Source organism: Oryza sativa, chromosome 1, assembly GCF_034140825.1.
Source record: "Oryza sativa Japonica Group chromosome 1, ASM3414082v1".
Taxonomy (NCBI): domain Eukaryota; kingdom Viridiplantae; phylum Streptophyta; class Magnoliopsida; order Poales; family Poaceae; genus Oryza; species Oryza sativa.
The window spans coordinates 4,421,911-4,448,905 of record NC_089035.1 but is presented as its reverse complement, the minus strand read 5'-3'; the positions used below and the strand labels follow the sequence as shown (position 1 = coordinate 4,448,905).

The 26,995-nt window shown below is 44.5% G+C and overlaps 6 protein-coding genes across 13 annotated transcripts; 2 read left to right on the top strand and 4 right to left on the bottom strand.

The window, feature by feature from the left end:
- Positions 1 to 183: 183 nt before the first annotated feature.
- LOC4325339 (putative F-box protein At4g17565) lies at positions 184 to 4,031 on the bottom strand. Of its 5 annotated transcripts, none has more exons than XM_066304771.1 (3): positions 3,730 to 4,031; positions 2,073 to 2,207; positions 184 to 1,513 (listed from the first exon to the last, which is right to left on the bottom strand). In XM_066304771.1, the coding sequence occupies exon 3, from the start codon at positions 1,475 to 1,477 to the stop codon at positions 425 to 427; it is 1,053 nt and encodes a 350-aa protein (XP_066160868.1). In that variant the 5' UTR covers positions 1,478 to 1,513; positions 2,073 to 2,207; positions 3,730 to 4,031; the 3' UTR covers positions 184 to 424. The 5 variants fall into 5 exon arrangements, with proteins under 5 accessions (XP_066160868.1, XP_015621484.1, XP_066160864.1 ...); XM_015765998.2 differs by having other exon boundaries at positions 184 to 1,502; XM_066304767.1 differs by having other exon boundaries at positions 184 to 1,502; positions 2,073 to 3,616; positions 3,734 to 4,031.
- Positions 4,032 to 4,377: 346 nt separating this feature from the next.
- Positions 4,378 to 6,586, top strand: LOC9271558 (uncharacterized). The gene is made up of 2 exons (XM_015787458.3): positions 4,378 to 6,216; positions 6,335 to 6,586. Exons 1-2 carry the CDS (start codon positions 4,441 to 4,443, stop codon positions 6,380 to 6,382), a joined length of 1,824 nt encoding a protein of 607 aa, XP_015642944.1. The 5' UTR covers positions 4,378 to 4,440; the 3' UTR covers positions 6,383 to 6,586.
- Positions 6,587 to 11,243: 4,657 nt separating this feature from the next.
- Positions 11,244 to 14,230, top strand: LOC9269019 (large ribosomal subunit protein eL20z). 4 transcript variants are annotated; one of them, XM_026023413.2, is made up of 6 exons: positions 11,244 to 11,576; positions 12,447 to 12,609; positions 12,986 to 13,118; positions 13,210 to 13,327; positions 13,453 to 13,510; positions 13,861 to 14,145. In XM_026023413.2, the coding sequence occupies exons 2-5, from the start codon at positions 12,600 to 12,602 to the stop codon at positions 13,474 to 13,476; spliced, it is 285 nt and encodes a 94-aa protein (XP_025879198.1). In that variant the 5' UTR covers positions 11,244 to 11,576; positions 12,447 to 12,599; the 3' UTR covers positions 13,477 to 13,510; positions 13,861 to 14,145. The 4 variants fall into 4 exon arrangements, with proteins under 4 accessions (XP_025879198.1, XP_015621314.1, XP_025879195.1 ...); XM_015765828.3 differs by lacking the exon at positions 13,453 to 13,510 and having other exon boundaries at positions 12,452 to 12,609; positions 13,861 to 14,230; XM_026023410.2 differs by lacking the exon at positions 13,453 to 13,510 and having other exon boundaries at positions 12,989 to 13,118; positions 13,861 to 14,230.
- Positions 14,231 to 14,841: 611 nt separating this feature from the next.
- Positions 14,842 to 16,892, bottom strand: LOC4325338 (alkane hydroxylase MAH1). Its single transcript, XM_015765808.3, has one exon. The coding sequence runs from the start codon at positions 16,737 to 16,739 to the stop codon at positions 15,222 to 15,224; it is 1,518 nt and encodes a 505-aa protein (XP_015621294.1). The 5' UTR covers positions 16,740 to 16,892; the 3' UTR covers positions 14,842 to 15,221.
- A 2,072-nt stretch (positions 16,893 to 18,964) lies between these two features.
- Positions 18,965 to 21,632, bottom strand: LOC4325337 (noroxomaritidine synthase). Its single transcript, XM_015788000.3, has 2 exons — positions 19,717 to 21,632; positions 18,965 to 19,604 (listed from the first exon to the last, which is right to left on the bottom strand). Exons 1-2 carry the CDS (start codon positions 20,835 to 20,837, stop codon positions 19,193 to 19,195), a joined length of 1,533 nt encoding a protein of 510 aa, XP_015643486.1. The 5' UTR covers positions 20,838 to 21,632; the 3' UTR covers positions 18,965 to 19,192.
- Positions 21,633 to 21,736: 104 nt separating this feature from the next.
- LOC4325336 (transcriptional activator HAP5) lies at positions 21,737 to 22,763 on the bottom strand. The gene has a single exon (XM_026023402.2). The coding sequence runs from the start codon at positions 22,702 to 22,704 to the stop codon at positions 21,988 to 21,990; it is 717 nt and encodes a 238-aa protein (XP_025879187.1). The 5' UTR covers positions 22,705 to 22,763; the 3' UTR covers positions 21,737 to 21,987.
- Positions 22,764 to 26,995: the final 4,232 nt, after the last annotated feature.

Below are 26,995 nucleotides of genomic sequence, written 5' to 3'. Positions count from 1 at the left end.
GCCTCATATAGCGAGGCGAGCAAGCGAGACGAGCGCGCCTCTGCAATTGCACGGAAGGCACGGCGAAACAGCGCGGCCGCGTGCTGCAGTGCACGGCCTGACGCTCTCGCCGCGTCCCTCCCTCCCGCAATACATGAACACGGTTACATCTACAATTCTGAATTTCTGACCGGGTGATGATAATTTAAACAATTTGGACAAGGATAACTTATATAATATATATATATATATATATATATATATATATATTACAAAATACACGATAATCACAAACCACGAGTTGTCCAAAGTTCAGACAGTTGATTTATCTACAGAAGTGCTATAGATATGCCCAATACTTTTATGAAATTAGCGACAGTCACATATACTGTAGTAAGTTCAGAGACAACGGGGATGTGTACCGTAGCTTTCATCCTCCATTGGTTTATCTCAGCGAAGGGATTAACCACATGTACCTCTGTCCTTCCGGCCTGCGCCGGACAGCGTGAGGCTCTGGATGACCGTGGGCATGGGCGGGCTCAAGAGCTTCGACGAGCTCCTTCGTCCTGTTCTCCAGGTTGAATGCGCACAGGTTGCTGTAGGAGTCAATGAAGTAGACACAATTCGACTTCAGGTTGAGATGATCCTTCGCCCGGTAACAGACCGAGCTGTAGTAGCTGACAAACAGCGCAAAGTCCCCGATGTTATCAACCTTCTCCCAGGAAAATGTCCCCTTGTCCAGAATCCAGACCACAAACTTATCATTTGATTGCCGCTTCACCCTCATTAGATCACCAGCTGGGGACTCCACCAAACAGTTAAGCTTTCCATGTTGATGCGGATAGTGAATGAGGTTATGATACGGGTCATTCACCTGCGGGGCATCTTCATCTGGCCATGAACGGGGCGGTTCTGCCCACAACTGAACTGTGCCATATATATCAACGGTGTAAAGCTGTCTCCTGTGCTTGAAGATATCCACTAGATCATGCTTTGATTCCACTGATGACCAGCTGTTGCTTCCTTTACGCGTTACCTTATATCCTTTCTGGTCACGTAAGATGACAGCAACAGTGAAGTTTGTGTCATTCATGTCAAGCAACATGGCCTTGGAGAAGGCCCTTCGTCCGATTGGGGGAAGATTGAACTGCATGCCACTAATGGGATTAACCAGCTGCATGGTTCCATGAGATGGGCTGTAAAAGATGAGCCAACCATGGGAAGAACCAACAGGAATCCAGGTGGAGCCAAAGATTGTAACAGTGCTCGGGAGACGAATGGTTTGGTTCTTCCTTTCAGGTACACACAAAAATTTAGAATCATTAAGCGCATTTGTAGGGAGCATCAGCCATGGGTCTATCCTTGGACAGTTGAATACATCCCTACAGAGATGGTTCCAAGATGTGCATACAGCACGGAATCTCAGATAGTCAGGGACGGCAAGCTTCTTTACAATTACACCAAGGATATCAGTCTGAAGACCAGCCCAATCTGCCATCCCAACGGAATTAGCTTCTAGGCGCCTAAAGCAAATCTGTATGTCAGATTATCGGCATGATCACATCATGCATCAAAACAGTAAAAACATAAACTTTCTGCAGCAAGTACTCGAAAATGCTTAAACAGGATTATGAAGTTGCATAACCTGTATTTTGCATAACATGTGTTTCTGATAGGTAAATCTAAAAATAAGTATATGATGCCTAGTGGAAACGTATGAGATGCCATGTTCATTTAATTCTGGGATGTGGTCAAGAGAACAGAAGTAAGAAAGACAACCAATTTCAGTTATGAAAAGCCTAATCCTTATGGTCAAATTTGTGAAGCAAGTTAGATGATGCCCTACAGGCCAGACGTAAAGAAGTATTGTTTGACGAAGGCAACTTTATCAACCCATCACAATGTTATATCACCCAACAATTTTATCTTTCTTACTTCACAAGTAGAGATTAAACAAAAGCAGTGCTAAACCATGAATGAAAACATGAATGCCCTATAACCATGCTGGCTGGCTATAAATTAAAACACAGTTTAAGTATTTCACCAAGTGATTATGCATGCACTGCAGTAACTCTGCTAAGTGATAATAGTACCTTGGAACCTTCGCAGACATGCCACTTATAAGTTATAAGTTATAACCAATTCAGATGCTGTAGATAACCAAATTCGACGACAGAAGCATTCCAATATTTCAAAACGTCAGCAGATTGATGAGGAAAGAGCGTGTCCTGTTGATTTGTAGAGTCAGTAAATGCGCCAAAAGGTCGAAATGATTAAATAGGGGAAAGGGGATAACAAATTTTTTTTGAGCAATCCATTAGTCAAAGGATAGAAAGGAAGAAATATAGGCTGCCCCACTGCACATTTATTTATGCCTCTTTCGGCTTCTCATTTGTGCCATCATTCCGTTAAACCAAATTTCATTCTTGCCATTCTGTCAATTTCCCTATTCATGATGTTTTAAAAGATTGAAATCCTGCTTGTTCTCCACCAACCGACTACTGGTTGTCATGCAACATAGCCATAGCATTGGGATGGTGCAAGCAGGATCCATGCAGTGTTAGCTGTGGGAAGCTGGAAAGAGTGAAGTAAGGAGGAAGCTAGATCATGGACATCCACAGTTAGCGATGCCATCATCTGAGCCACCCCAGCTCTGCTCTTTCTGGCCACTCTGTTTCTGTCACCTGAAGCACAATCTGAAAGTGCTCAAGGATATGACATCTCCAACACACTCCTCTATCCTTCCTACTGTAAAGAGGCTTGGTATTTTGCTGATCTTGTAAGCAGCAGGCATGCATGGGTGACAGCACTGTGGAAGCGCAACTGTGAGTAGCAAGAAGGATATTTGGGGTTTGCTGGAAATTCTTACATATGCTAATGATGGTCGACCTTTGAGCAATTTAAAGTGGCAAATATGAGAAGTGCTATAACGGAATGATGGCATATATGAGAAGTTGAACCGAATTAGTGACAAATGTGAGAAGTGGACATTCCTTAGTGACATAAACAAAAATGAAACAACATATAAATGAAACAGCATGACATGAAACAGTTAATAGAACAGTAACAATCTCAATCGCCAAGCTTACATGTTTGGGTTTACAGGGTAAATGTGAATGCACATGCAGAGCATCAATTTTTTAAAAGGCACCTGAGAAGTATATCAGACTGAACCACATGAAGAATGGACTCGTCGGTAAATATCAAATAGACACCTTCTCCTCTATCTTTCTATCTCCAATTAAGGTGCTTGGATGGGTCCGTAGCAAAAGAAAATCAATTTTCTTACCACCTGTGAGAGAATTGGTACTAATCCTGATGTTCGATGAGCCTTCAATTGTCCGATGATTAATTATTTTAAGCGCCCATGCGTAAACACCTTATATTAGAGATGCCTAACAATATTTTCACATGATTCTTACAGAAAAGAAAAGAGCCAAAATTATGATCCATACACGAATTATGAGCACATGAATCAATCCAACCAATCATTATAAAGGACTACTAATAGGATAACCACCAAACACTACTATAGAACCATTGATGATGATGAGTTGGGGTTGATTCGTGCTCTATACCACCCCTTCAGAAGATCGAAGATTATCTTCTGTAGCTAGATCCACCCAATACATCGAACCTAACAAGCAGAACATATATCATCCTGACCCATCCTGACCCAGTAACTCGGCTTAAACCCTAGAGCACACATCACAACCAGAGAAATTAAACAATCAAAAGAAACCAAGTTACCAACCAAGCGCCGGTCCCCTGAAACCTCCGCGACGGCGAGCCCGTAGGAGGGATCCCCGATCGATGCCAGCGAGCCACGCGGGACGCCCGGCCGCCGGCTGAGCGGGCGCGGCGTTCCAGCAGCAGCACGATTCCTGGAGTCCGGTGCCGAGACGCACCTCGCCGACGGCAGCTACCGCGGCGGTGCGGCGGGGTTCGGCTGGAGCGGATCGCCGGCGGCGGCGACGGGGTCGCGACGCGAGCGCCTCCGCCGCGGAGACTTGGGGATCGACGATGGCTACTAGGCCCTCGTCTTTTTCAATAGACGAAAAAGAAGATAATAATTTTATAATTATAAATCGGCGAAAAAAAAAGTGAGCCCACCTAGGGTTTCATGGCCCAACCTAATTAGGCCCAAGCCCACGGCCCGAATCGAGCGAAATGCTGGCGCCACCGCCGCCGCCGCGAAATCCAAACGAAACGCAAAATTTTCCCGCAGCCCGCACGCCCCAAATTCGAAATTTCAAACAAAAATTACAAACATTTCGCTTCCCACCGAGCCAAAATTTCGTCAGATTCTTCGCTGCGCGGCTGCGCGCGCGCCATCTCGCTGATTCGACCGCGAAATTTTCAGTCATTTAAACCCCCGGTTCGTTTCGATCCCAAATCACCCGCCGCGAACCTCCTCTTCTTCTTCCCCGTGTAGCAAAATCTCCGGTCTCGATTCCGTCCATGGAGTTCGCCGTCGGCAGCGGGAGCGTGCGTGATCTGCCGCCTTCCAAGCGGTTCAAGTACGTCGGCGGCTCCAGTCTCGGGATGGCGCCGTGCCTGCCGGCGAGGAAGCGGTTGTGCCCGCCGATGCTGGAGGCGGCGGCGGCGGCGGCGGCGGCCGTCCCCGTTTGCCTCCCGGCGAAGAAGCGGGCTTATGCGGCGGCGGCGGCGGTGGAGGGGGGCGGTTTCGCTCTGTGCCTCCCGGCTAAGAAGCGCGCCTATGCGCCACCGGTGGATGATGCCGTCGCGCCGGCGTGTCTTCCGGCCAAGAAGCGCATCCACGCGCCGCCGCCGCCGCCGCCGGATAGTGGTGCTTCTCCCTCAGTCCCGACTACGAAGCGCGTCGACACTCTGCCACCGGCGGCGGCGGATAAGGCTGCTATTTCTCCGAGCATCCCGGTCCCGGTCAGGAAGCGTGTTCACGCGCCGCAACCGCCGCCGGCGCCGGCGCCGGAGAAGGCGGCGGTTTCTCCGAGCATCCCGGTCCCTGCTAAGAAGCGCGTCAGCGCGACGGCGGCGGCGGCGGCTACTGACGCTTCTCCCCGCGTCCCGTTCAAGGATCTCGTCAACACCCTGCCGCCGCCGAGAGACGCCGCCGTTTCTCCGAGCATCCCGGCCAAGAAGAGCGCCCGCGCGCCGCCGTCCCCGAAGGACACCGCCGCTCCGGTCTCGGTTTGCCTACCGAGCAATAAGCGCGTGATGCCGCCGTTTCTCCCGCCATCGCCGCCTCCATCCAAGGAGTCGGATGGAGCTCGCGTCGCCGCTGTTAAAGAAGCCAAGCCTCAAGGATCCAATAAACGTGGCGCCACCACCAATTCGAGCGTGGCAAATGGTGTGGAAGATGATTATGCAAGAGCTGAAGCATCCAAGATTCAAGAGAAGCCCAAGATTCCGGAGAAGCCTATCAATCATGAAGAAATCAAGGAGCAAGTGTCGAAGAAACAAAGATCAAACACTTGCAGAGAATCGAAAGATCAGGAATGCAATCAATCCTGCAGTGCTATTAGTGCGAAGCAATCTGAAGTCGAAGCACTCGAGAAAGCTTGCAAAGCGATTGATCTCAACGAAGCAGCACGGGAAGAAGACTCCTGGGATGGAGAGAGAGTGGCGCGAGAGCCAACGCAAGAGGCCATGGCGGCGGCGGCGGAGGAGGAGGTGGAAGAGGAGGACGACGGCGTGCACTGCGCGGTGTGCGGGAGCACCGACGGCGACCCGTCGGACCCCATCGTGTTCTGCGACGGGTGCGACCTCATGGTGCACGCCTCCTGCTACGGCAACCCGCTCGCCTCGTTCATCCCCGACGGCGACTGGTTCTGCTCCGTCTGCACCGCCGCCGCCGCCAAGAAGAGCAAGGGCAACAAGCCGCCGCCGCCGCCGCCACGCTGCTGCCTCTGCCCGGCGAGGGGCGGCGCGATGAAGCGCACGACGGACGCGCGGTGGGCGCACATCGCGTGCGCGCTGCTGGTGCCGGAGGTGTTCTTCCGCGACCCCGACGGCCGCGACGGCGTCGACTGCTCCCGCGTCCCCGCGCACCGCTTCGCCACGGCGTGCTACGTCTGCGAGAGCGGCGGCGGCTGCGCGCTCGAGTGCTCGCAGCCCAGGTGCGGCCTAGGGTTCCACGTCTCCTGCGGCCTCGACGCCGGCCTCTGCATCGAGTACCAGGAGGCCAAGGCCGGCGGCGGCGGCGGCGGCGTCGTCGCCGGCTTCTGCTTGGAGCACACCAAGCTCTGGGAAAAGGTACACAATTTTTCATTTTTGAAATTTTCATTGCTGCTGCGTTTCAGGAGTGGTTTGGTTGAAATTTGCAGAAACTAATTAAGCGATTTGAGATTTTTGTTTGTGTTTATTGTTGCAGCAACAATTGACAGGCAAGTACAAGATTGTGTCAAGAGGGCAGAAATGACATGGAATGGAAGAACCAGACAATCAGTTTCATTAGGATTTGTTTCTTTCTTTCTTTTCTTTTCTTTTCTTCTTTTTTTTTTTTTGCCTTGTGAAAGGCTGAATTGTACCAGCAGAAGAATTTTAGTATTGTCTTGTTTTGTGCATGAAATTGGGACTAGTTACTTTTTAGTTGGAATAAGAATTGGTATCTATTTCTGCAGAAGAGCTTCAGCTTGCTTAGATCAAACAATCTATTGAATTGTGATGCCAACCTTGAAATGATGTGGAAATGTCGAAGTTGTTTGCCATTCTGATGATTAAAGCACGATATTGGATGTCTGAATTTTAAACATTGTTTTCTGATGTCTTCATTTGGTGACAACTATTCACAAGAGAATCAAGCCATGTTCATGTGATGCCATGTGGACAAATGATCATCTTTCTCCGTTGATCTAATGACTGCACCAGAACGATTATACTAGGTAGTAAAATCTAAACTGGCACCTTTAAATTGGCAGTTTCAGTTTTCTTAATATGCTTGTGCTGTCAAGGACATTGTAATCCTATAAACAACAGTGCCTGACAGCCTCTTAAAATTTCAAGGAAAAAGTACGAATTACCCCCTTCCTCCTTCGAACTATTGCGGTCGGCCGAATTTCTCTCTGAATCTGAAAATCGGACATTAACAGTAATTATTACTAACTCACATAAAAATTATCAATAATATATATTACATAACGTGTGCACTTAACTAGGTAGCAGTGTTCAGCTGCAAAATTTGGTGGCTGGAGCTAGTAATGTTATTATTGAAACTAGAGAAGAATGAGATAACAAGAAAAAGATTGAATAGCAGAATAATTCAAAAACAAATTTTTAGTTTTACCTTGTACTGTGTTAAAGACAAATTTTTGTTGAAATATATACAATTTTAATAATATTATTACATTATTAATAAATAAGAGTACATCATATTATAGATGTGAGTAATTTTTTTCCTCGTGTATATGGTTGGTGAGTACCCTCCTTTCTTTCTTAGCTTCTCTCGGACTTCTCTTTTACTTTCAGCTGACAAACGTTCTTCGGCTTGAATTGAATAGAGAATGCTGACAACCTCTTAAATTCTCTTCCTAGAGTTATTTTGATATAATCTGACTGTTTTAATAATCTCAATGGGTAACTTAGATGGCAATAAGATAACAACATGTTCTTCCCAGCACTTGCACCATGTTCCCATATAATGTCATCCAAATCTGAACCGGTGTCATTTTTATTTTGGCTCAGTCTATCGTGGCAGGGATATATAATTGATTATTTTGAGGCCGTTATTCTTTGATGGCTTCTTTGCATCAATACAGGTTATGCTCAATCCAATCCCTGGTGGAACGCCCTGTTTTGACGAGTTTTTGTCAGTTGCATTTTCTCACGGAATTTGTAAGCTTCCTGAAACAATTAGATTCAATTGGATTTTAAGGTGGTGTTTGGGTGGGAGGGACTAAACCCTCTCACTAAAATATAAAATATAAGTTCCTATGGAATTTTAGTGAGAGAGACTAAAGTTTTGGTGCCCACCCAAACACCACCTATAGTAACAAAATTTAGAAAATGAATAAGGGGGTGTTTGGGGGAGAGGGACCAACACCCCCTAAGTAAGTAGAAGGCTAGAAGCTAATTTTAGCTTTTATATTCTCATCTCTAGCTTCTCAAATAAGTATTTGACATGTTTGGATCAGCGGTTTGGTAGCGTTTTTTTCAGCAAGTGAAACAGATAAGTCATTAGCACATGATTAATCAAACATTAATTATTATATAAATTTGAAAATGGATTTATTTATTTTTTATAAACATTATATACATAAAACTTTTGCACAAAACATATCCTTTAACAGTTTATGAAGCGTGCTCATGAAGAACGAGGAATTAGCCATTCAAAGATTTATCACACACCCGAATGGGAAGTAGCAGTCGGGAAGATGCTTCGCACTTGTTCTTTTGTACAAGGGCCTGGTTTAGTTCCTAACTTTTTCTTCAAACTTCCAACTTTTCTATCACATCAAAACTTTCCTACACACACAAACTTTCAACTTTTCCATCACATCGTTCCGATTTCAATCAAACTTCCAATTTTGACATGAACTAAACATACACTAGGACGTACTACTGATTGAGCAATTTGGGGTGTGTTTAGTTCACGCCAAAATTGAAAGTTTGGTTGAAATTGGAACGATGTAACGAAAAAGTTGGAAGTTTGTGTGTGTAGAAAAGTTTTAATGTGATGAAATAGTTGGAAGTTTAAAGAAAAAATTTGGAACTAAACTCGGCCTTGGATTTTGGAATGGCTAGGCATGATCAGATCTTGGTTGTACTAAGGCAAGTTAATCAATTACATTTGGAATTTTTATTCATCAGAAATTGAGAATTAGACATATTTCTTCATGAAAAAGCACACATTACCCTTATGAGAAGCCTCGAAGCGGGAAGTCTACTACGCAAACATGCGCGAGACTCGGAAGACAAGAAGCGGATCAGGCTGGGGAGGATCAAAGACACGTGGTAATGAGCGACAGACCGGTGGGGGACGCGAGCGATCACCCGCCCCTTCCCTATACCGTCGCTTCCTCCTTCCCTTTTTCTCTTCCTACTACACCATAAATATTTAAATTTAAATTTATAATTGAAACGGTTACGTAAATTTTTGACTTATAAACTTTGGGTCTATAAACTAATATTTGAATTCAAATTCAAATTTGAATCGGGTATGTATACTTTTGACTTATAAACTTTGGGTCTATAAACTTTAGGTGTATAAACTTTAGATGTATAGAAATACTATATATAAAAATATTTGAATTCAAATTCAAATTTGAATCGGATATAATTCAAATTCAAATTTGAATCGGATACAAATTCAAATTCAAATTTGAATTGGGTATGTAAAATTTTGACTTATAAACTTTGGGTCTATAAACTTTAGGTGTATAAACTTTAGATGTATCTAAATACTATATATAAAAAAATATTTGAATTTAAATTCAAATTTGAATCGAATATATTTCAAATTCAAATTTGAATCGGGTATATAAACTTTTGATTTATAAACTTTGGGTCTATAAACTTTAGGTGTATAAACTTTAGATGTATAGAAATACTATATATAAAAATATTTGAATTCAAATTTAAATTTGAATCGGATATATAAAATTTTGATTTATAAACTTTGGGTCTATATAAACTTTAGGTGTATACACTTTAGATGCATAAATTTACTAAAATAGAAAAGTAATACGGTGCAAAAAAAAAAAAAAAGGAAACGTGGAGGGAGAGAGGGTGGAGGGGTAGTGATCGCTACCCGATCGCGGTCACCCATTAGATTTTCCGCAGGCCGGTGCGGTGTATCGCTACGATACCGTTTTTGTTCCTAATTTCCAGTTTTTCCTTTTTATGTGATTCTTTTCAATTCCCGTTGTCCTTATTTTTACGTTAATTCTCCTGTAGAGGTATGTATCAATTTTCTGTTTTTCCATTCTTTTTTTCTTCAAATTACTTTTTTTCTTTATAGTCATTTTTAAAGCTATTCTAATGGAAACTTTTTATATGTAGTATTTTCATGGACCTCTCTACAAGTATGCTTTATATATATAAACTTTTTATATATAGATTTTATGTGTATAAACTTTCTATATATAGACTTTATGTATATAATCTTACTTTATGTATATACACTTTATATTTTAGACTTTTTTATTTATAAACTTTATATTATGAATTATATTTGCATGTACAAATAAAAAAATCTAAGCATCACCGGATTTTTTTCAAGAAATAAAATCTAATCTGATAATAGGGAAAAGTGATTGGTTGGTCGCTTAACCGAAACAATAAAATACTGTATGCGAACATAAACAGTCATTAGAACGAATAATTACAAAACCTATTAAATTGTTCGCGAGATGCGAACGTTCAAGGATTAGACCCGTCCGCCTCGAAGTGCTTTGTAGGCTAGAGTCACGGATCCAAAATTTATATTTCTCACAGTGCAGTGGCTATAGGAATGACTTTGATTTTATATTTTAGCCGTGAAATTATTTTTGTTCAGTTCTCATATTTCTAGAATTTGTGTTGAACCCCTAGAATCAAAAAAATAATAAAAAAAATCCCCTTCACCCGTTCTCTCTCTCTCGCCATCTACCCATCTCCGTCAGTCTCCCTACCGGCGGCAGATCCCCTCTCCTTCCGGGCGGCGCTCCCCTTGTTTTCTCCCCCGACCGACGGCCCTACTCTCCTGGCCGGTGCACCGACAAGCTTGACGGCTTGGACCGCGGGAGACGGCGAGATCGGCGGCGACCCCTCCCCCCTCCTCCTCCTCCAACCGGCGGTCTTCCTCCTTTGGCTGGACACCGATAAGCTCCTCTCCCTCTCCGTCAAGCTGTTGCGTGGTTTTGAGCGGGGACGACGACGAGCTCGGCGGCAGCTGAATGGTGACAAAAACGAGGTTAGGCGCCACCTCCTCTTCCTCATCCGCTGCCATAGCCGTCGCCTTATCGAGCTCGCCAGATCCGCTTTGGGGGCAGCGACATATCTCGTGGTGGTGGCCTCGCCGGTGACCGCCACCGCCTTGCACGGGGTCACGCCTCTCTCAACACGTCGCTCGCCCCGTGCCTCAGCTCCCGCCCTAATTGATGCCTGTGCAATTTCTGACGAAGAATCCGTATCTTTTATTTGGCTCTGCGGTCTTTAGGTTGGGAGCGCGGACACGTGCGTGGCGTGGAATCTCAGACGTAGATGGTCGATGCTGAACGCCATGGACGGACAAGATCAATACAAGCAAGTCCAAACGGCACAGTACTAGTCTATCACACGTCAACAAACCAGAGAGGGGAACCAGAGAAATCTCCCCTTGGAAGGGAAGCGAGCGACGAAGTAAAGAAAGAAATCGAGGAGGCGAGACGTGAACTGTCGTGCGCTCTTGAATTTTTTTTCAATTCTTTTAAAAAAAATTGGGAGTGATTTGTCTGTTGCTCTCGATCGATTGAGAGGGGGAAGAAGGGGAAAGCAAGAGGACAAAACGGCCTCGCGCTTTCTCCAGTTTCTTCCACTCAACCAAGGGGAATCCCACCGCTAGGGCTCTGCTGCTCTCTGTTGCCCATCCAAGAACGCACAAATCTTGCTTCCACCTCTGTTCCGATCGGCGGCGGCGCATGCTTCGTCTTGCTCCGGTGAGTTCATTCTTCTGCAGGAATTTTTCTAGCTTGCTCTTGCGGTTTCTTGGATCTTGGTTGGTGGATGGTTGTGTTGTCCGTTCTTGATTTCCTGCAACTTCGATTGGAAGGATGATCTGGGTGGGTGGAATACTCGAATCTGGGTTGTTGATTTTTTGGTGGGACTGTGTGAGGACGGTCAGTTCTTGTTGGTTTTGCTGCCAATGCGATGAGGGAGTACGGACGATGAACGCGAAGTGTTCGACGAAATTACTGACCGGAGTTATCTGAGGAGGTAGAGAGCTATATCAGGATTTGATGCCTCTGGATTGTATTTGCTTCTACGTATCTTAGGACAGCACATTCTGAACCTCCGGTCTGGCCGGAGCCCCGAGCCCACGGTTTAGGAGCGCGCCTTCGTCGTGCCCTAGACTCGTCACTGTGTGGGGTGGAGCAGGACAAGATGCTCGTGTTGATCACGGCTCCTGCTTCTTCGGAGGCGTGCAAGATGAGGGTGTACTCTGCTGTAAGCGGCCGCCGATGGCTTTGTGGGTATATCTCAAGCATATGGTTTGATTGTTCCCACATTTTTAAAAGTTGGGGGTTTTGGAGTTGTTTTTTTTCCCTTCTGGGTTGGGAGTATGGGGATTACAACTTGGAAATTGATTTCTAGAGTTAAAACTTTCTAATGCTAATTGCGGTTTCACCATATTCATCATTTGTGTGTTGTGTGCATGTTCAGAAATTTAGACATGGCACTTGTTGTCAGTAGTTGCTATTTCCTCTTTTTTTGGTATTTCTTTTTTCAAATTGCAATTGCACAAAGTATTTTATCAACTACTTATGTGTGCTTGAGCAGAATTCTGATACATATTGTTTTCTCTCCAGTACAGCAACATGACCATTCTAGACAACCTGCATCATTGATGTCCTTATCTTCATGTTGTTATGACTGATTCTTGCTACGGCACAGAGGAATCTGCAACGGAGATATTGCATTAAGATTACTGGGTGCTTCTTTGCTGAACTGCTCTAAATTAAATGGGGGAAGGTAACTGTTTCCAACTCTCTCTCTCTCTCTCTCTCTCTCTCTCTCTCTCTCTCATTCTTTTCTGAAGTTAAGCTTAGCTTTTCCTTGCTAGATCTCTTAAGACATGTGGGAAGCATTTCACTTTTGTACTATACACAAAATCCTTGAATCTGACATTTTGAGAAACATGTTTTTTTAGTAGGAGATTATGTCATGATACTGGCTTACTTGCAGTATATAAACATTGATGACATAAACTACTGTAGTTCCAACTTCCAAGTTATACTTTGACTCAAACATTTAGAGCTTTAACATAAATCATAAATGCAGTGGCGTTATCTTTGTTTTGTTGAGAATATTTCTTCTGTTAGCTTAATCCTATTTTTCCATCTTGCAGCAGGCTCGGATCAATTTTGCCATTGTCAGGGCTGTCTTGGCAAGTATACATTGCTCAGAGATGAAGAAAACCCACGGCTGGCAATGTTTGAAAGACGACTTCCTTGCTTTGGTTGTGGTATAGGATGGTCCTCGTGAGTATTCTCTGCTGCCCAAATCAACTTTGGTTCAAATTTCCAAACTAAAATTCTTCATGTGGCAGTATCAGATATCTTCTTGTTGCAGTTTCCTTTTAGGTTTCTTGTGTCCGTTGATCTGGTACTATGCAGCAACTCTTTACTGCTGTAAGTACTACAACAAAGATCCCCGAGAGCGCCCTGGTCTTGCTGCATCGGCGGTTGCGGTTAGTATTCCTTTCACGATAACCCTGAACATATTATTATAATACTAGTTCACTACAATTACTTATAGCAAGAATCCAGGGATCAAAACGGTTTCCTGAAAGAAGTCCATGATTCTTCTGTATAGGACATCAAACTCCTTGGTGGTTGATGTAATTGTGTTGATCTGGAGTCCCATGTTAAGAGTATGTATTACTAATAGTTTTGTGATGCGTTGAACTGTAATTAATTATGTAATCATTCTGGGGCTTGCCTGTTTGGTATATAGAAAAAGAAAATGAGGTATGGTCAGATGTACCCTATTTTTTTCTTAAGGGCCCATATGACTATATATGCCATAAGTCTTTTGCATTTTGTTCTGGTATATACTATATATGAACAGTATTGTTTGTATGATGCAAGAGATATTATTAAATGGCATGGCAGCTAATCTACGCAATTCATAAGTCTTTTGCATTTTGTTCTGGTATATTACCCGAGCATTTTAGTTACAGTGATTCTTCTCTAATGTCTTCAATCCATTCCACATGTGTAGGCGGCTATCTTCACAACCGCGACAATCATCACCCTCACCACAATGCTGATAATCTGTGTATACAAATGACATCTGAAGCTTGCGAAAACAGGGCTGGAGGATCCTCGATTGAGAGACTTGAGACATTCAGGATGGACATGTGATTTTAGTGATTGCAGCCAATTTTAACCCATCATATACCACAACGTTGTACTTGATCGAAACACGGTAGTAGCTTCGTCTGCTGCTACCTTTTGGTTATACTGTATTAATGTTCATTATTATTATTGTTACTGCTGTCACTAACTCTGAGCTCGCCCGGCTTCATTTTTACACAAGCTGTCAAAATTTCTATGGAACAATTATACACCCCTGCAGCATCCTGCCCCAATTTTGCGTGTCACGACCAGATATTCAGATATCAAATGGCATGTAAAATTAATGTCTAGAGTTTATTCTTTCTCCCATCCAAATGCATGATCTGAATCTTGTGACATGATGATAAAATCCACTGTAAAATTATACTGACTTGAATCACGTGGACCTTTTTTTTCTTTTTTGTTGAGTATAATCCACTTGTACTCTGCTCTACACCCTTCCTGATCTTGAATTGAGACAAAACAGATTGACCAGTACTAAACCTTCATTTACTGACTAAATCAACCTCTCATGAAATGCATATGTTCTTGGGGGAATGAAATGCATCTTCACATCAAAGTTAATATTCACACACCACAATTGCAACAGATCATACATGATGCACGAAACGGGGGAGTGACACATTGCACATATGTATGTGTTCTTGTTTCTTTTTTTTCTTCTTCTTGTAAGTTACATAGGCATGTCTTCGTGCACATGAGCACATATTCTATCTTTACCAGTTGTTTATTTATCTAGCATATAGACAGTAGTCATAGATTTACGTAAGGAGGAAAAATGGTTTTGCATACTACACATGCATCCATCACTGCACCAGCTTTAGGGCCTCTTTGAACGCATGAATTTCACAGAAATTTCATGTGTAAAATTCCTTTAAATTTAAAATAGAATTTATGTACATCACATCAGATCACAGACCACTCGCTCAACTAACCATGTAAATTTATAATCACTGTGACTAATGTCTCTTATTCCCCTATATATAACGTAATGTACCATCGATCACCACCTGTATTAATTAGCATACACGAATTAATTAATCAATGGAGCACAGTATCATCAGTGCATGTATGCCCTAATAGCTCTTGTAGATTGCAGAGCACCCATATCTAAACAATATTTTTTCTGCTATATCAATATGAAACCAAACAATGTTTTTCTGCTATATCAATACGAAACCTCGAACTGTATGGTTCGTTCCAAAGTGTCCAAAGGAAGTTGGTTCAATCCTCTTGTCTCCTGTGCACCTTCACCTTCAGTCCATCCCTCATGTGGAGGATGATGGACAGCTTGGGCCGCGGCGGCGCCGCGGCGGCGGCGACACGGAACCGCGGCACGACGGCGGCGACGACGGCCTTCATCTGCGCGAACGCGAGGTCGCGGCCGAGGCACGTGCGCGGGCCGACGTTGAACGCGGCGAACTTGCACGAGCGCTCGTGCCGGAACCTCCCCGCCGGCGTCAGCCACCGCTCCGGCCTGAACTCCTCGCAGCCCTTCCCCCACACCGCCTCCATCCTCCCCATGGAGTAGAGCGACACGATCACCCGCCGCGTCGGCCCCACGGCGGCGCCGCTCGGCAGCGTGTCCGGCCTCGCCGCCGCCTTGTGCTCGAACGGCACCGGCGGGTACAGCCGGAGCGACTCCGACAGCGCCGCGTGCAGGTAGACCAGCCGCTTCAGCTCGGCGCCGGTGGGTGACGGCGGGTGCGCGCGGAGCTCGGCGAGGATCCTGGCCTCGACGCCGGGGTGGTTGGAGAGCAGCCAGAAGAACCATGTCAGGGCCGAGCTCGTCGTGTCGCGGCCGGCGACCATGAGGTTCAGCGTCGTGTCGCGCAGGAACGCGTCAAACGCGGCGCCGTCCATGCCGATCTCGTCCTGGCATGCCAGGTACGCCGTGAGCAGGTCGGCGTCGCCGGTGGCGTTGGCGTCGGCCGCCTTGCGCTCTCGCCGGAGAGCGATGAGCTCGGCGATGGACGCGTCGAGCACCTCCCGAGCCTTGGCCATCTTCTTGTAGTGCCCGATCTTGAGGTAGCTCTGGAGCCTTAGCCATGGCACGGGCGCAACGTGGCGGTAGAAGAGCACCTCCTCGGCGTCGTCCATGGCCGCGGCGAAGGGGACGGTGGGGAAGTCGGCGGCGAGGCAGCCGGGGTCGACGCCGAACACGAACATCGCCGTGAGGTCGAACGTGAGGCGCATGAACACGTCCTGCAGGTCCACGGCGGCGCCCGACGCGGCGACCCCGTCGAGCAGCGGCACGAGCCCGCCGCCGAGCTTCCGCGACGTGCTCGCCGCCACGGCGGCGCGGAACCGCGCGTCCGACAGCAGCGCGTGCGCCTTCCGCCGCTGGAACGACCACGACTCGCCGTCGGCGTTGAAGATGCCGCCGCCGAGCACGTCGAACATGGCGGCGAACTCCTCCCCCTTGGGGTAGTTGCCGAAGTTCGCCGTGAACATGTGCGCCACGTTCGCCGGGTCGGCGGTGATGAGCACGTCCCCCGGCGAGCCCCACGGTCCCTCGACGACGTGCGACATCGCCGCCGCGCGAAGGAACTCCGTCACCCAGTCGTGGACGCGCCCGGCGTTCGCCACGATCGCCGGGAGCGCGCCGACCACCGGCCAGTTCGTCGGAATCCGCTTGCTCCTCCTCCTAAACCTGCAGAAGAGCAGCAAGAAGCAAGCGGCGGACGCCATGATCTCCGGGTACTTGACCACGAAGCCGAGAAGCCATGGCAGGAGCTCCATTTGGCTTGGCTAGCTCTTGATCAAGCTGGTGAGGTGTGTCTCTGTGGACTTGTGAGCTCGCTCGCCGCCATGGATGGAGTTTCGTGTGGTTATATAGATGATAAAAATTGTGGAGGGTTTGGGTTTAGGTCATTAGGTGAAAGGGAGTGATGAGGAGGGAGGAGTCATATGGTGCACGGCAAGTAGGCAATGCCACCTCATTTCAATCAAGAAAACAAATGAGTTATCTTTTCTTCCACATCAATTACTTCCTCCCTAGTCCCTACCCTTTTCAAAAAAAAAAAAACTTCCTCCCTTTTCTTAAAATGTTTAACACCGTTAACTTTTGGATCTAAGTTTGACTATTTATCTTATTCGATGAACTTATCTAATCATCATTTATTTGTTGATATTTGTTTTGTTATTACGAGTACTTTAAGCATGATTTATGATTTTACATATTTGTATAAAATTTTGAATGAGAACAATGGCCAAACGTAAGTAAAAAAATCAACGATGTTAAATATAAAAAAAATGGAGGAAGTATTATATTGGATTCACCATCAACATTGACCTAAATGCAACCACCTATGAACATGTAGGTATTGCAATTACTTTGGAAAAATAAAAAAACAGAATGTTACGAGTGTGGATTCTAATCCCTCGAGGGGATATCCCCTCGTATACCTTTTTCTTCCAAATTCGATGAAAATAGTTGTGAAAAATTCTAAAAAAAATTGATAATGTAGAGTATAATGATACCTACTAGTCCACCAAAATTCATGTTTAAATTCGATCTACACATCGAGAAACAAAAAAGACAAATTTAGATATAAACAGTACGCTACTATTCATACGCTGAATTTGTCTTTTTTATATCTCGACGTGTGAGTTGAGTTTGGACTTAAGATTTTGTGGAGTTGTATATATGTGTTGTATGAATGTTTTCAAATTTTTCCAGAATTTTTCATAACCGTTTAGATGGTTTTTGAGCAAACGAGGGAACATTCCCTCGAGGGATTAGAATAGTTTCCCGAATGTTACTCCCTCTAGTCACAAATTATGACTTTGACCATTTAATTCTCCTTTCTATAAATACATAGAAAAGTGTTACGATATAAGTGTGATATTATGAGATATTTTGTTATAATAAACTTGCACGTGTCATTTTCATATTTCTGAATAATCATTATGATTAAAGTTAACTTATGTTAACTGCATGAATTTAAATATGGCACTCTTTTTGTGTCTGGAGGAAGTATGTGATTTATTTTCTTTGCTTGAACCAAATTGATGTAATGTATAGCAAGTTCGTTCTAGTAGACATAAAAGGGTTACCACTGAATACTGATCACATCAAGATTAGCTGGCCATTAGTTTCTGGTCAGACAGGGTTGGAAAAGAGGATCATACAATCCACTATTGTCAGTAGTGCTACCATTTGTGCTGATCATTTTGCCACCATTAGGCAAACTTCTGGTTTCTCCAACCAAAAGTTCTCTTCTAGTGCAACAAGTTAAAACTGCCCACAGATAAGGTACTCCTGTACTCTATATATGATTCATTAGGCCTTGCTGGTATACCAAAAGAGTTTTCTTGTGATTAAGAAAGTTTGCCTAATGGCCTCAAAGAAATATTATTTACTTCACTTATATATATGTCACTAAGGTTTACCTATGTCTGAAGTCGTCATTTCCATTAAGAAAGCAGACCAGTTTTGCAGTCTCTGGTAAACGTGCTATTGAAGTCTTTTGGTGAACTTACTTTGTAGTACAATTTTTGAAACTGAACAGCGATGTGCTACTTCTGTTTTTTTTTTTGTTCCTTTGTTCTAGACCATTTCAAAAATAAAATTATAGTTTGGATAAATATTTGCAAAAACACCAAAAAACATCCAGAGGTCACATTTCACCACAAGCTGAAGGCATCTTTCACCAACTACTCGGCGACAATGAGACCATCAAACTTTTCGATGAGCTGAACCAATACAATTCGCTTGACGATTCTGAGTTTACACGAAAAATATAAGTGGGCCCAGCCAAATGTTTCTTTTAAAAGTGAAGAAATGATGGAGCCTCTGCAGTCTAATGGTTTACTTGTGAACTGGTCATGAAAACGAAACAAGAATTATCCTATTCTCGTATGCAGGTTTGTAAAGCCCATCACATACAGACGTGGTCACCAGATAATAATAATCACCCGATACTTACTCTCAAGTCTTAACTGATATGTTAAGTACACTGTTCTTCACAAATACTTGAATAAATCAACCCAAAGACCATCACACAATCATATACCAATCACCACAACATTTTTGTTCCTTTCACATGGTTACAATTCTGACACTAATCCAACCAGACATTTTACACTTTCTAATAATAATTCCATCTCATCAACTCTGCATATAGACATCTAGTCTCATGCAGATATACATAACACAAGAAAGCAGGATAGCTAAGCTGACAGCATGGTTATCAAGCTGCATCCCTTCTCTTGAGCCTGACCATCATGCCGTTCTGCGTGTGAAGTATGACAGAGCTCTGCGGCATCACCTCATGGCCCTCGACCAGCTCAACCTTGAAGTTGTGGATGATGGAGGCAACGATGATCTTCATGTTGCTGAGGCTGAGTTCCTTCCCGAGGCAGCTCCTGGGCCCGGTGTTGAAGGACAGGAACTTGTAGCTTGGCTCGTGGCGAAGGCGCCCGCTCTTCGACACCCACCGCTCCGGCTTAAACTCCATGCAGTCCTTGCCCCAGATCCCTTCTATCCTCCCCATGGCGTACAGCGAGAAGATGATCCTCGTGTTCCGGCTCACCTTGGTACCGTTAGGGAGAACATCGTCAACGAGCGCCTCCTTCTCCTCGAACGGGGTTGCGGGGAAGAGCCTGGAACACAATTCAAGCAATGTAATAGTTGGTCAGAATGTCAGAAGATGAAGAGAGGGAGATTAATTGTTAGTGAGATTGGGGGAGAATGGGGAGATCAAAGATGTGTCACCTTAGTGTCTCAAGGAGTGCGGCTTGGAGGTAGATGGCAGACCGGAGCGTGTCCCACTCGAAGACATGGAGGTCCCCGGGCCAGGTGGAGCTTTGAAGGCCCTTGAGCTCTTGGAGGATCCGCGCCTCGACATGTGGGTGCTTGCACATCATGTAGAAGAACCAAGTCAGTGTGACAGCAATGAGATCTTTCCCAGCAAAGATGAAACCCACTGCCGTGTCACGGAGGAACCGCTCATCCTTCTGCTTGTGCGCACTTTCATGAATGGACCATTTCATGTACATGGACAGGATGTCTCCCTGGAGCCCATCGCTTGCCTGCGCCTTCCGTTTGGCAATCTCCTCATAGATGAATTGATCGATCACCACCTTTGCATTGGTCAGCTTCTTCTCGGTCCCGACATTGAGCAGCCTCAAGAGCTTCCACACGCTTGGTGGTATAACGTGCCTGAACAGCACTGCCTCCTCAGCTTCCTTCGTAGCTTGGCCAAACACAGGGATTGGGGAAGACACTGACAAGCAGTCAAGGTCAGCTGCAAACACAGTAGAGTATGTCACATCTAGTGAGAACCTCATGAAGACACCCTCCAGCTCAACCTCTGAGCCAAACTTAGCCATGTGATCAAGGTAGGGTAACAAGACACTGCCAGTCTTCCTCGTGATGGTGGACATCGCAAAGGACCGAAAGGTACGGGCAGCAAATATGTACATTGCCATGCGTCGCTGATACTCCCATGATTCAGAGTCTGCTACAAGGAGTCCATCACCTAGAATGTCAAACATTTCAGCAAACTCACTGCCTTTCGGGTAGTTTTTGAAGTTGGCATTGAAGCAATGGTTGACCGTGGCTGGGTCACAGGTAATCAAGAAGTTCATGTTGAGGAACCACGGGCCACTGACCATGAAGGTGCACCCCGCCTCGCGGAGCACATCTGCGACTTTGTCATGGATATAGTGCAGATTCTGCACGAGGAATGGAAGCATACCAAAAACAGGCCAGTTCACTGGGAGGTTGCTCTTCTGGCGCTGCCTGATGGGACGGAAGAGTGAAAACCAGAAGAAGCAGATGATAGCTAGGAAGATCTCAGGATATAGCAGAATGAAGGTCCAAAGGGGGCCCATGGTTGTGCAGCGTTATGAGCTGCTGAGGGAAGAGGTGCATGCAGCAAATGAGCCTAAGCTTCACCTTTGGATTTCCTGCATAGCTTCGTTGTGCAGATATAAAGAAGCTGCCTATGTGCATTGATGCCTTGTGGCATCAGAAGTCAGTGCCCTAAAGTTTAGGGACTCACAACATTCATATGTTATAGATGCCAAAAATCTGAAAATCATATTATTAGTCTTTTACCAGGAGTAGTTCTGTCCAGCAGAAAATCTCTAACGAATTTGTATTATCTGTTGATATGAGATTATTGTCACTCATCAGGCAAGCAGTGTGTTGACATTTCTGAATTTATGCAATAAAAGAACAATTTTATTATTCATCAATTCATATGGAATTAGTGGTTACACATAAATAACCATCCTAATATGCTGATTCTGATCCTTATCCTGTTTAGACAGGTAAAATGAACATGATTTTTTGAGAACAAATAAGAACAAGAAAGAGAGCAGAATGTTTCTAAAACTGGTGTAAAAACTAAGGCCTTACTTGTTTCCCAGGTAAACACCCAAAAAGTGTGGGATTCTTTCAAAAGTGTGGGGTTCCACTCATGCAAATTTTGTGATGCTAACATGTTCCATGGCAAGAGGGAATCAAGCTACTTCCTCAGATGAAACCAACACGGCTCGGCATCCTAACCAGCGACAAAGTAGCTAAGGACAACCTTGTTTTGTGTTTCTTATCACAGTATGCGTCACAGCGTCAGCATATAATTACCGAATCACTGCATGAAGACCAAAACAATAAACTGTTTGCAGAATAAGTGTAATCTATCAGAGAGGTGAATCACAGAGGATCACTGAAACTAAGGTAAGTCGCAATCTTAGTATTAGCATTATATATTCTTTTGAGAATCATGTGTTTGAACCAGGACCTAGAAATATATTAGCTAGATCATCTTACAAAGACCAATTCCTACCGAAACTGCATCGCAAAATTCACGGCAACCGGAATCAAGATTTGAGCAGGTCATACCAAATCATTGCAAGACATTGGAAACGAGCTTGACTAACGAAATGATAAAAATTCATAGTTTCATCTGCGAGTGAAATTTTTCTCCAAACATTTAGAGCAGCGGATGCATTAGACACATACAGAGAGGGAACACCACTAGGTGGTCTTCTGGAAGAACGCGTCGATGCGGCGGGTCCCACGTGGCAACGGCTTTGCCTCTCCTCTTCCGCCGCCGCGGCTGGGACCGGCGGCAGCCGCGCGAGCAGGCGCCGCCTCCTCGGCGGCGGGGAGGCAGTCGAGGAGGAAGTCGGCGGTGGGGCGGTGCTCGCGCGCGGCGGCCCGCACGTGCACGGCACGCACCGCGCGCCGGCCGCGCCGGGAGGCGGCCCTGTGGGCGCCCGCGGCGAGGGAGCCGACGAAGAGCTCCGTGGCCGCGGCGATGAGCAGCGCCGCCTCGTTGGTCACCTTCTTGATGTCACGGTCCACCCGGATGATCCGCTTCACCCTCCCCAGCGGCAGCGCCGGCCGTTGCGCGGCGGCGTCGCCATCCTCCCCCTCCCCTTCGACTTGCTCCATCGGCTCGGTGGCCTCGTCGGCGACGGCGTCTGCCTCCTCCTCCCGCTCCCCTTCCGGCTCCATCGCCTCATCGGCCTCATCGGCCATGGCATTCGCCTCCTCCCGCTCCCCTTCGACGACTTCCTTCATCACCTCGCCGGCCTCGCCGGCGACCGCATCGATGGCTTCCTCCCGCTCCCCTTCGGCTTGCTCCATCACCTCGGCGGCCTCATCAGCGACCGCGTCGGCCTCCTCACGCTCCCCTTCGACTTGCTCCATCGCCTCGGTGACCTCGTCGGCGACGGCGGCGGCGGCCATGGCTTGGGTCGATTTGGGATCTAGGTTTCGGAGAGGCCAAAGAATGATGAACCGCGGCCGGCGCGAACCGGCGGGAAATTCCTCGGTTTTTCCCGCGCAAACCCCGACGCAGAGGCGGCTACGGCGGCGCTGGGAAGGGAATTCGCCGTGGGCTTCGAAAAAAAGCGGAGGCCCATGATGGCGCTTAGCCCATCAAGGCCTCGTTAGGAGGCCTAAATCTGGGCCCATTACGTAGTTAGGCCTGATGTTTGTTTCAGATCCCGGCCCATGTAAGTATATGGGCCGGATATTTCGAGCCTGGGGCCGTGGGCTTAGATCGGATAATGGGCCAGCGGTCTGACGTTGATGCTTGCGTCACGTGCCTCCTTGCTACAGCAGGGAATGAATTTATTTATTATTATGGTTACTGTTTCTCTAAGCATAATTGATCAGTGACAGCATTTTTCTCATGGAAAACTATATTTAATTAGCGTCTCTATCTCATAAAGGGACTTTCGGTAAGGTAATGGTAAGACAGGTGATCGATCATTTCATCAACTTGGTGGAGAAAAAAAAAGGCAATTAGCGTTTCATCATTAGTGTAATTAAGTAATATATCTGCAGATTGTATATCCGGATCGCGTTAATTAGCATAATTAATCAAGATTTGACCTCGAGATTGTTGTGGAGAAAAAACTGTCGTCTTTGTTGTCTCGAAGCTACTACTACATTTTCTTCTGACAGAGGCAATGTGGCATGCTGCATGTGTGGTAGGTATAATTAACGCCAAATGACATGCTAGCAAGCCGTATGGACTTAAGTAAAACTTGATGATAAACTGCACGTGCAATTAGCCACAAGTTAGGAAAATGTTTTTTTTTCCCAAAAGAGCATACACACCGGTGACTGTACGCCTAATTGACCTACGTGCACCGGAGTAATTAATTATCGTAGAAGACTGAAGTTTTTTAGAGTTTGAACAAAACTCCATACAACTAAGTGGGTGGGGCTAATAGGCGAGCATTTATGGGTTACAAACGCATACTGACAGCCCAGCATCCCATTACCCTAATCTCCAGCTCTCTCTCTCTCTCTCTCCATCTTAGTATTCTCCAAACTTGACCGTGAACGAGCGTACAAGTTCAGCGATAGGAGCGGGATGTGTCAAAGATGGCCTTTCTCTGGCGAACTCCCTTCTCTCCCCTTTGGTGTTCTCACCTCCTCCACTGCAACCGCCAGCCTCGCGAGCATCGAAAGGCACCAAGCATGCACTGTGGCCCCGGCAGTTGATCTCCTCCCCCTCTCTTTCGTCTCACTTTGCCCCTGCCACTATCACCAATCCATTGTCTGGGCGCATTCGTGAGGTGCCCACGCGTGTTCGGGAATTAGGCTTTTCGCAACTAAGTACAAGTGATGTATATCCGAAATATTCCCCACATAAGAGCAGGTTTAATAAGGTAGATTGAGCCAGTGATATGAGCTACACGTCAGATTTGATGATGATATGGGCGAGAGAAGGGAGGAAAGAGGGTGCGAGCGGACGGTAAATTAGTCGCCAGCGCACACGAGCTCCTAGACGTCTGTGCATTGCTTTTTGTCAGTGTTGCAGCGGAGTGAGAGAGGGAAGGGTAAAGAAGAAAGAGATTGAGGTGATTAAAAAATTAATAAAGATATTACTTGTTTAACGTATCAACAGTTTATTATTGTACTCTCTAACTATAAGATGACATGGTACACATTTATAGCTTGTAGCCGGCGATACTATTAAACCTGCTCTAAAAGCTAGGTGAAATACATTTACTCCCTGCACGTTCATACATGCATGTTTATTGGTTGACCGGAGAACTTTAACTATTAATTTTTAACCGATAGGAAAGCAGATAAATTTAAATATAAGATATTAGTATAGTAATTTTGATATAAAATCTAATGATACATCTTTTATGCTAAACTATTAGAATATTTTGAAAATATTATTGATCAATGTAGGATATATAACCCAATGTCAAAACCTACAGTTATTTGTTGTCACGGTTATCTTGTAATACCAAATTACCAATAATGTGCATACTGCATGTAAGTACATATACTACCTTTTTTTTTCTACTGCCTCCATCCCAAAACATAAAATTTATAACATACTGTCAAGTCAACCTTTTTAACTTTGATAATTAATAGCAAAAATAATTAAAAAGATCAATCATGTAAAATTGATGTTACTAGATTTATTATTAAACAAAATATCATAATAACTCTTTTTATTTAAGACATCTTATTTTTATACTTATTGTTGGTCAAAGTAGAATCTAAAAAATTGTATCTAAGTCCAAAAATACTTATATTTTAGGACGAAGGGAGTAATAGATAACACTATTGATTTCTGATACATGTTTGACCATTCGTCTTATTCACTTTTTTAAAATTATCATGTACTTTATTGTTAGTTGTTTTATCACTTAAAATACTTTAAGCATTATTTATATCTTACGTATTTGCACAAAGTTTTAGAATAAAACAGAAGATCAAATATATGTTTAAAAGTCAAATGTGTCACCTATTAAAAAACCAAGTGAGTATATGGGCATGTTCACTATGATGCTATTTTCAACCATATTATTCTTTGGTAAAGTTGTCAAAATTTTGGCTACGTTTAGTTTGTTGCTAAATTTTAGTAAGCACATATGAAATCTTGCCAAAATTTGACAACCTCGTTAACATTTTGTCAACTTTACTAAAATTTAGCAATGCTAAAACTTGGTAAGATTGAAAATGGTAGTAAAGTGGACACGCCCTATATCATGTATGGTCAGGCCATTTCCCACGCGCGCCACAATTTTTGGATTCGCCAATAATCTGTGTTACCGTGTCACGTATACACATGCATATATGCGTGCGTGATGCACGCGGCTCTCTTGCAAATATGCAAACCTGCAACGCCGAATGTGACGTTCGATGCGCGTAAATTTCGCTGATCGATACATGGAAAGCAACGTGTGTTTTGGGCATCGATCGATCGGTAAATCGCACCCGCGCGAACGTTCTAGCTAGCTGCTACGAACTCCATTCCAAATAGTTGTCGGCATCGTTTTAATTAATTTTGATGTTTTTTTATTGGTTAGACTGTAATGAACGAAAAGTTAGTGCTTAAGTTTAGGATGTAAGGGTATGTTCAGATTGTAGCCAAAATAAATCTTACCAAATTTTGATAATTTAACAATATTGCTAAGTTTTGACAGGATTTCTTATGTATTTACTATTTACTAGAGTTTGGTAAAAAAAACTAAATGGAGGTAATTTTCGACAACTTTAAAAAATGGTATGATTTGAAATGACATTAATTTGAACAACCCCTGAGACGTTTATGAACACCAAAGTATTTATAGTTCTAAAGAAAAAGACAAGTGCTTAAAATTTAAATATGAACATTATGTAGTGACCAAAGTTTTGAGAAAGGAGGGAGTAGTTAGCAACATCTTGAAGATTATATATATATATATATATATATATATATATATATATATATATATATATATATATATATATATATATATATATATATATATAGAAAGGAACGAAACTTCAGGGTTTTCGACTCTGCGCTCGCTTCGGTCGCAGTGGTTCTGGAGTCCATCCGTTCGGAGGGCCAGCTGTGGTCTTTAGTCGGCGTTGCTTTTTTTGGGGGATTTCTTGGTAGTGTAGCGTGGCTCTGCCCCCTCCCGCTGTTTGGAGTTGCGTTTTTAACCGTCGTAGTAGTTCCTAGCTTCAAGTCCCCCCTTTTAGGCATAAGCCAGTCTGGCTGATTGCTTTGTATAACAAAAACTCATTTCCTGCTAATATATTGACGTGCAAATTTTTTGTGCGTTCGAGAAAATAAATATTCATGTTTCAAATATCGGAGAGACCGAGAGATAGATCATGTGAACTGGCATTGCCTGCAATATCCATATGTTGTTGAGTTGTTCTAACGACAATATTTTAACTAAATGTCAGGGTGTTGATGACTATTTTGTCACTAGTAAGCTTCACCGACCCTTTGTTTATCTAAACCATGCTGACACGGTCTAATAGTAGGAACAAATATGATTAGTAGAATATGGTTGAAGTACACGTGTATGGCTCCAGTCTAATTAATTAGTTTTGTGATGCACGGATTAATAATCTGCCATTTGAGCTGATCTAATCTTGCAAGAATTTGGAATCAACAATCCCCACTGTCTTTTTCGTCCTGTTTATTGTCACATCGAGGCCGTAACTATCAGAGAAATTGTGCTGCAATGCAAAACGACTCCAAGCCTGACGAACCTGATGCGTG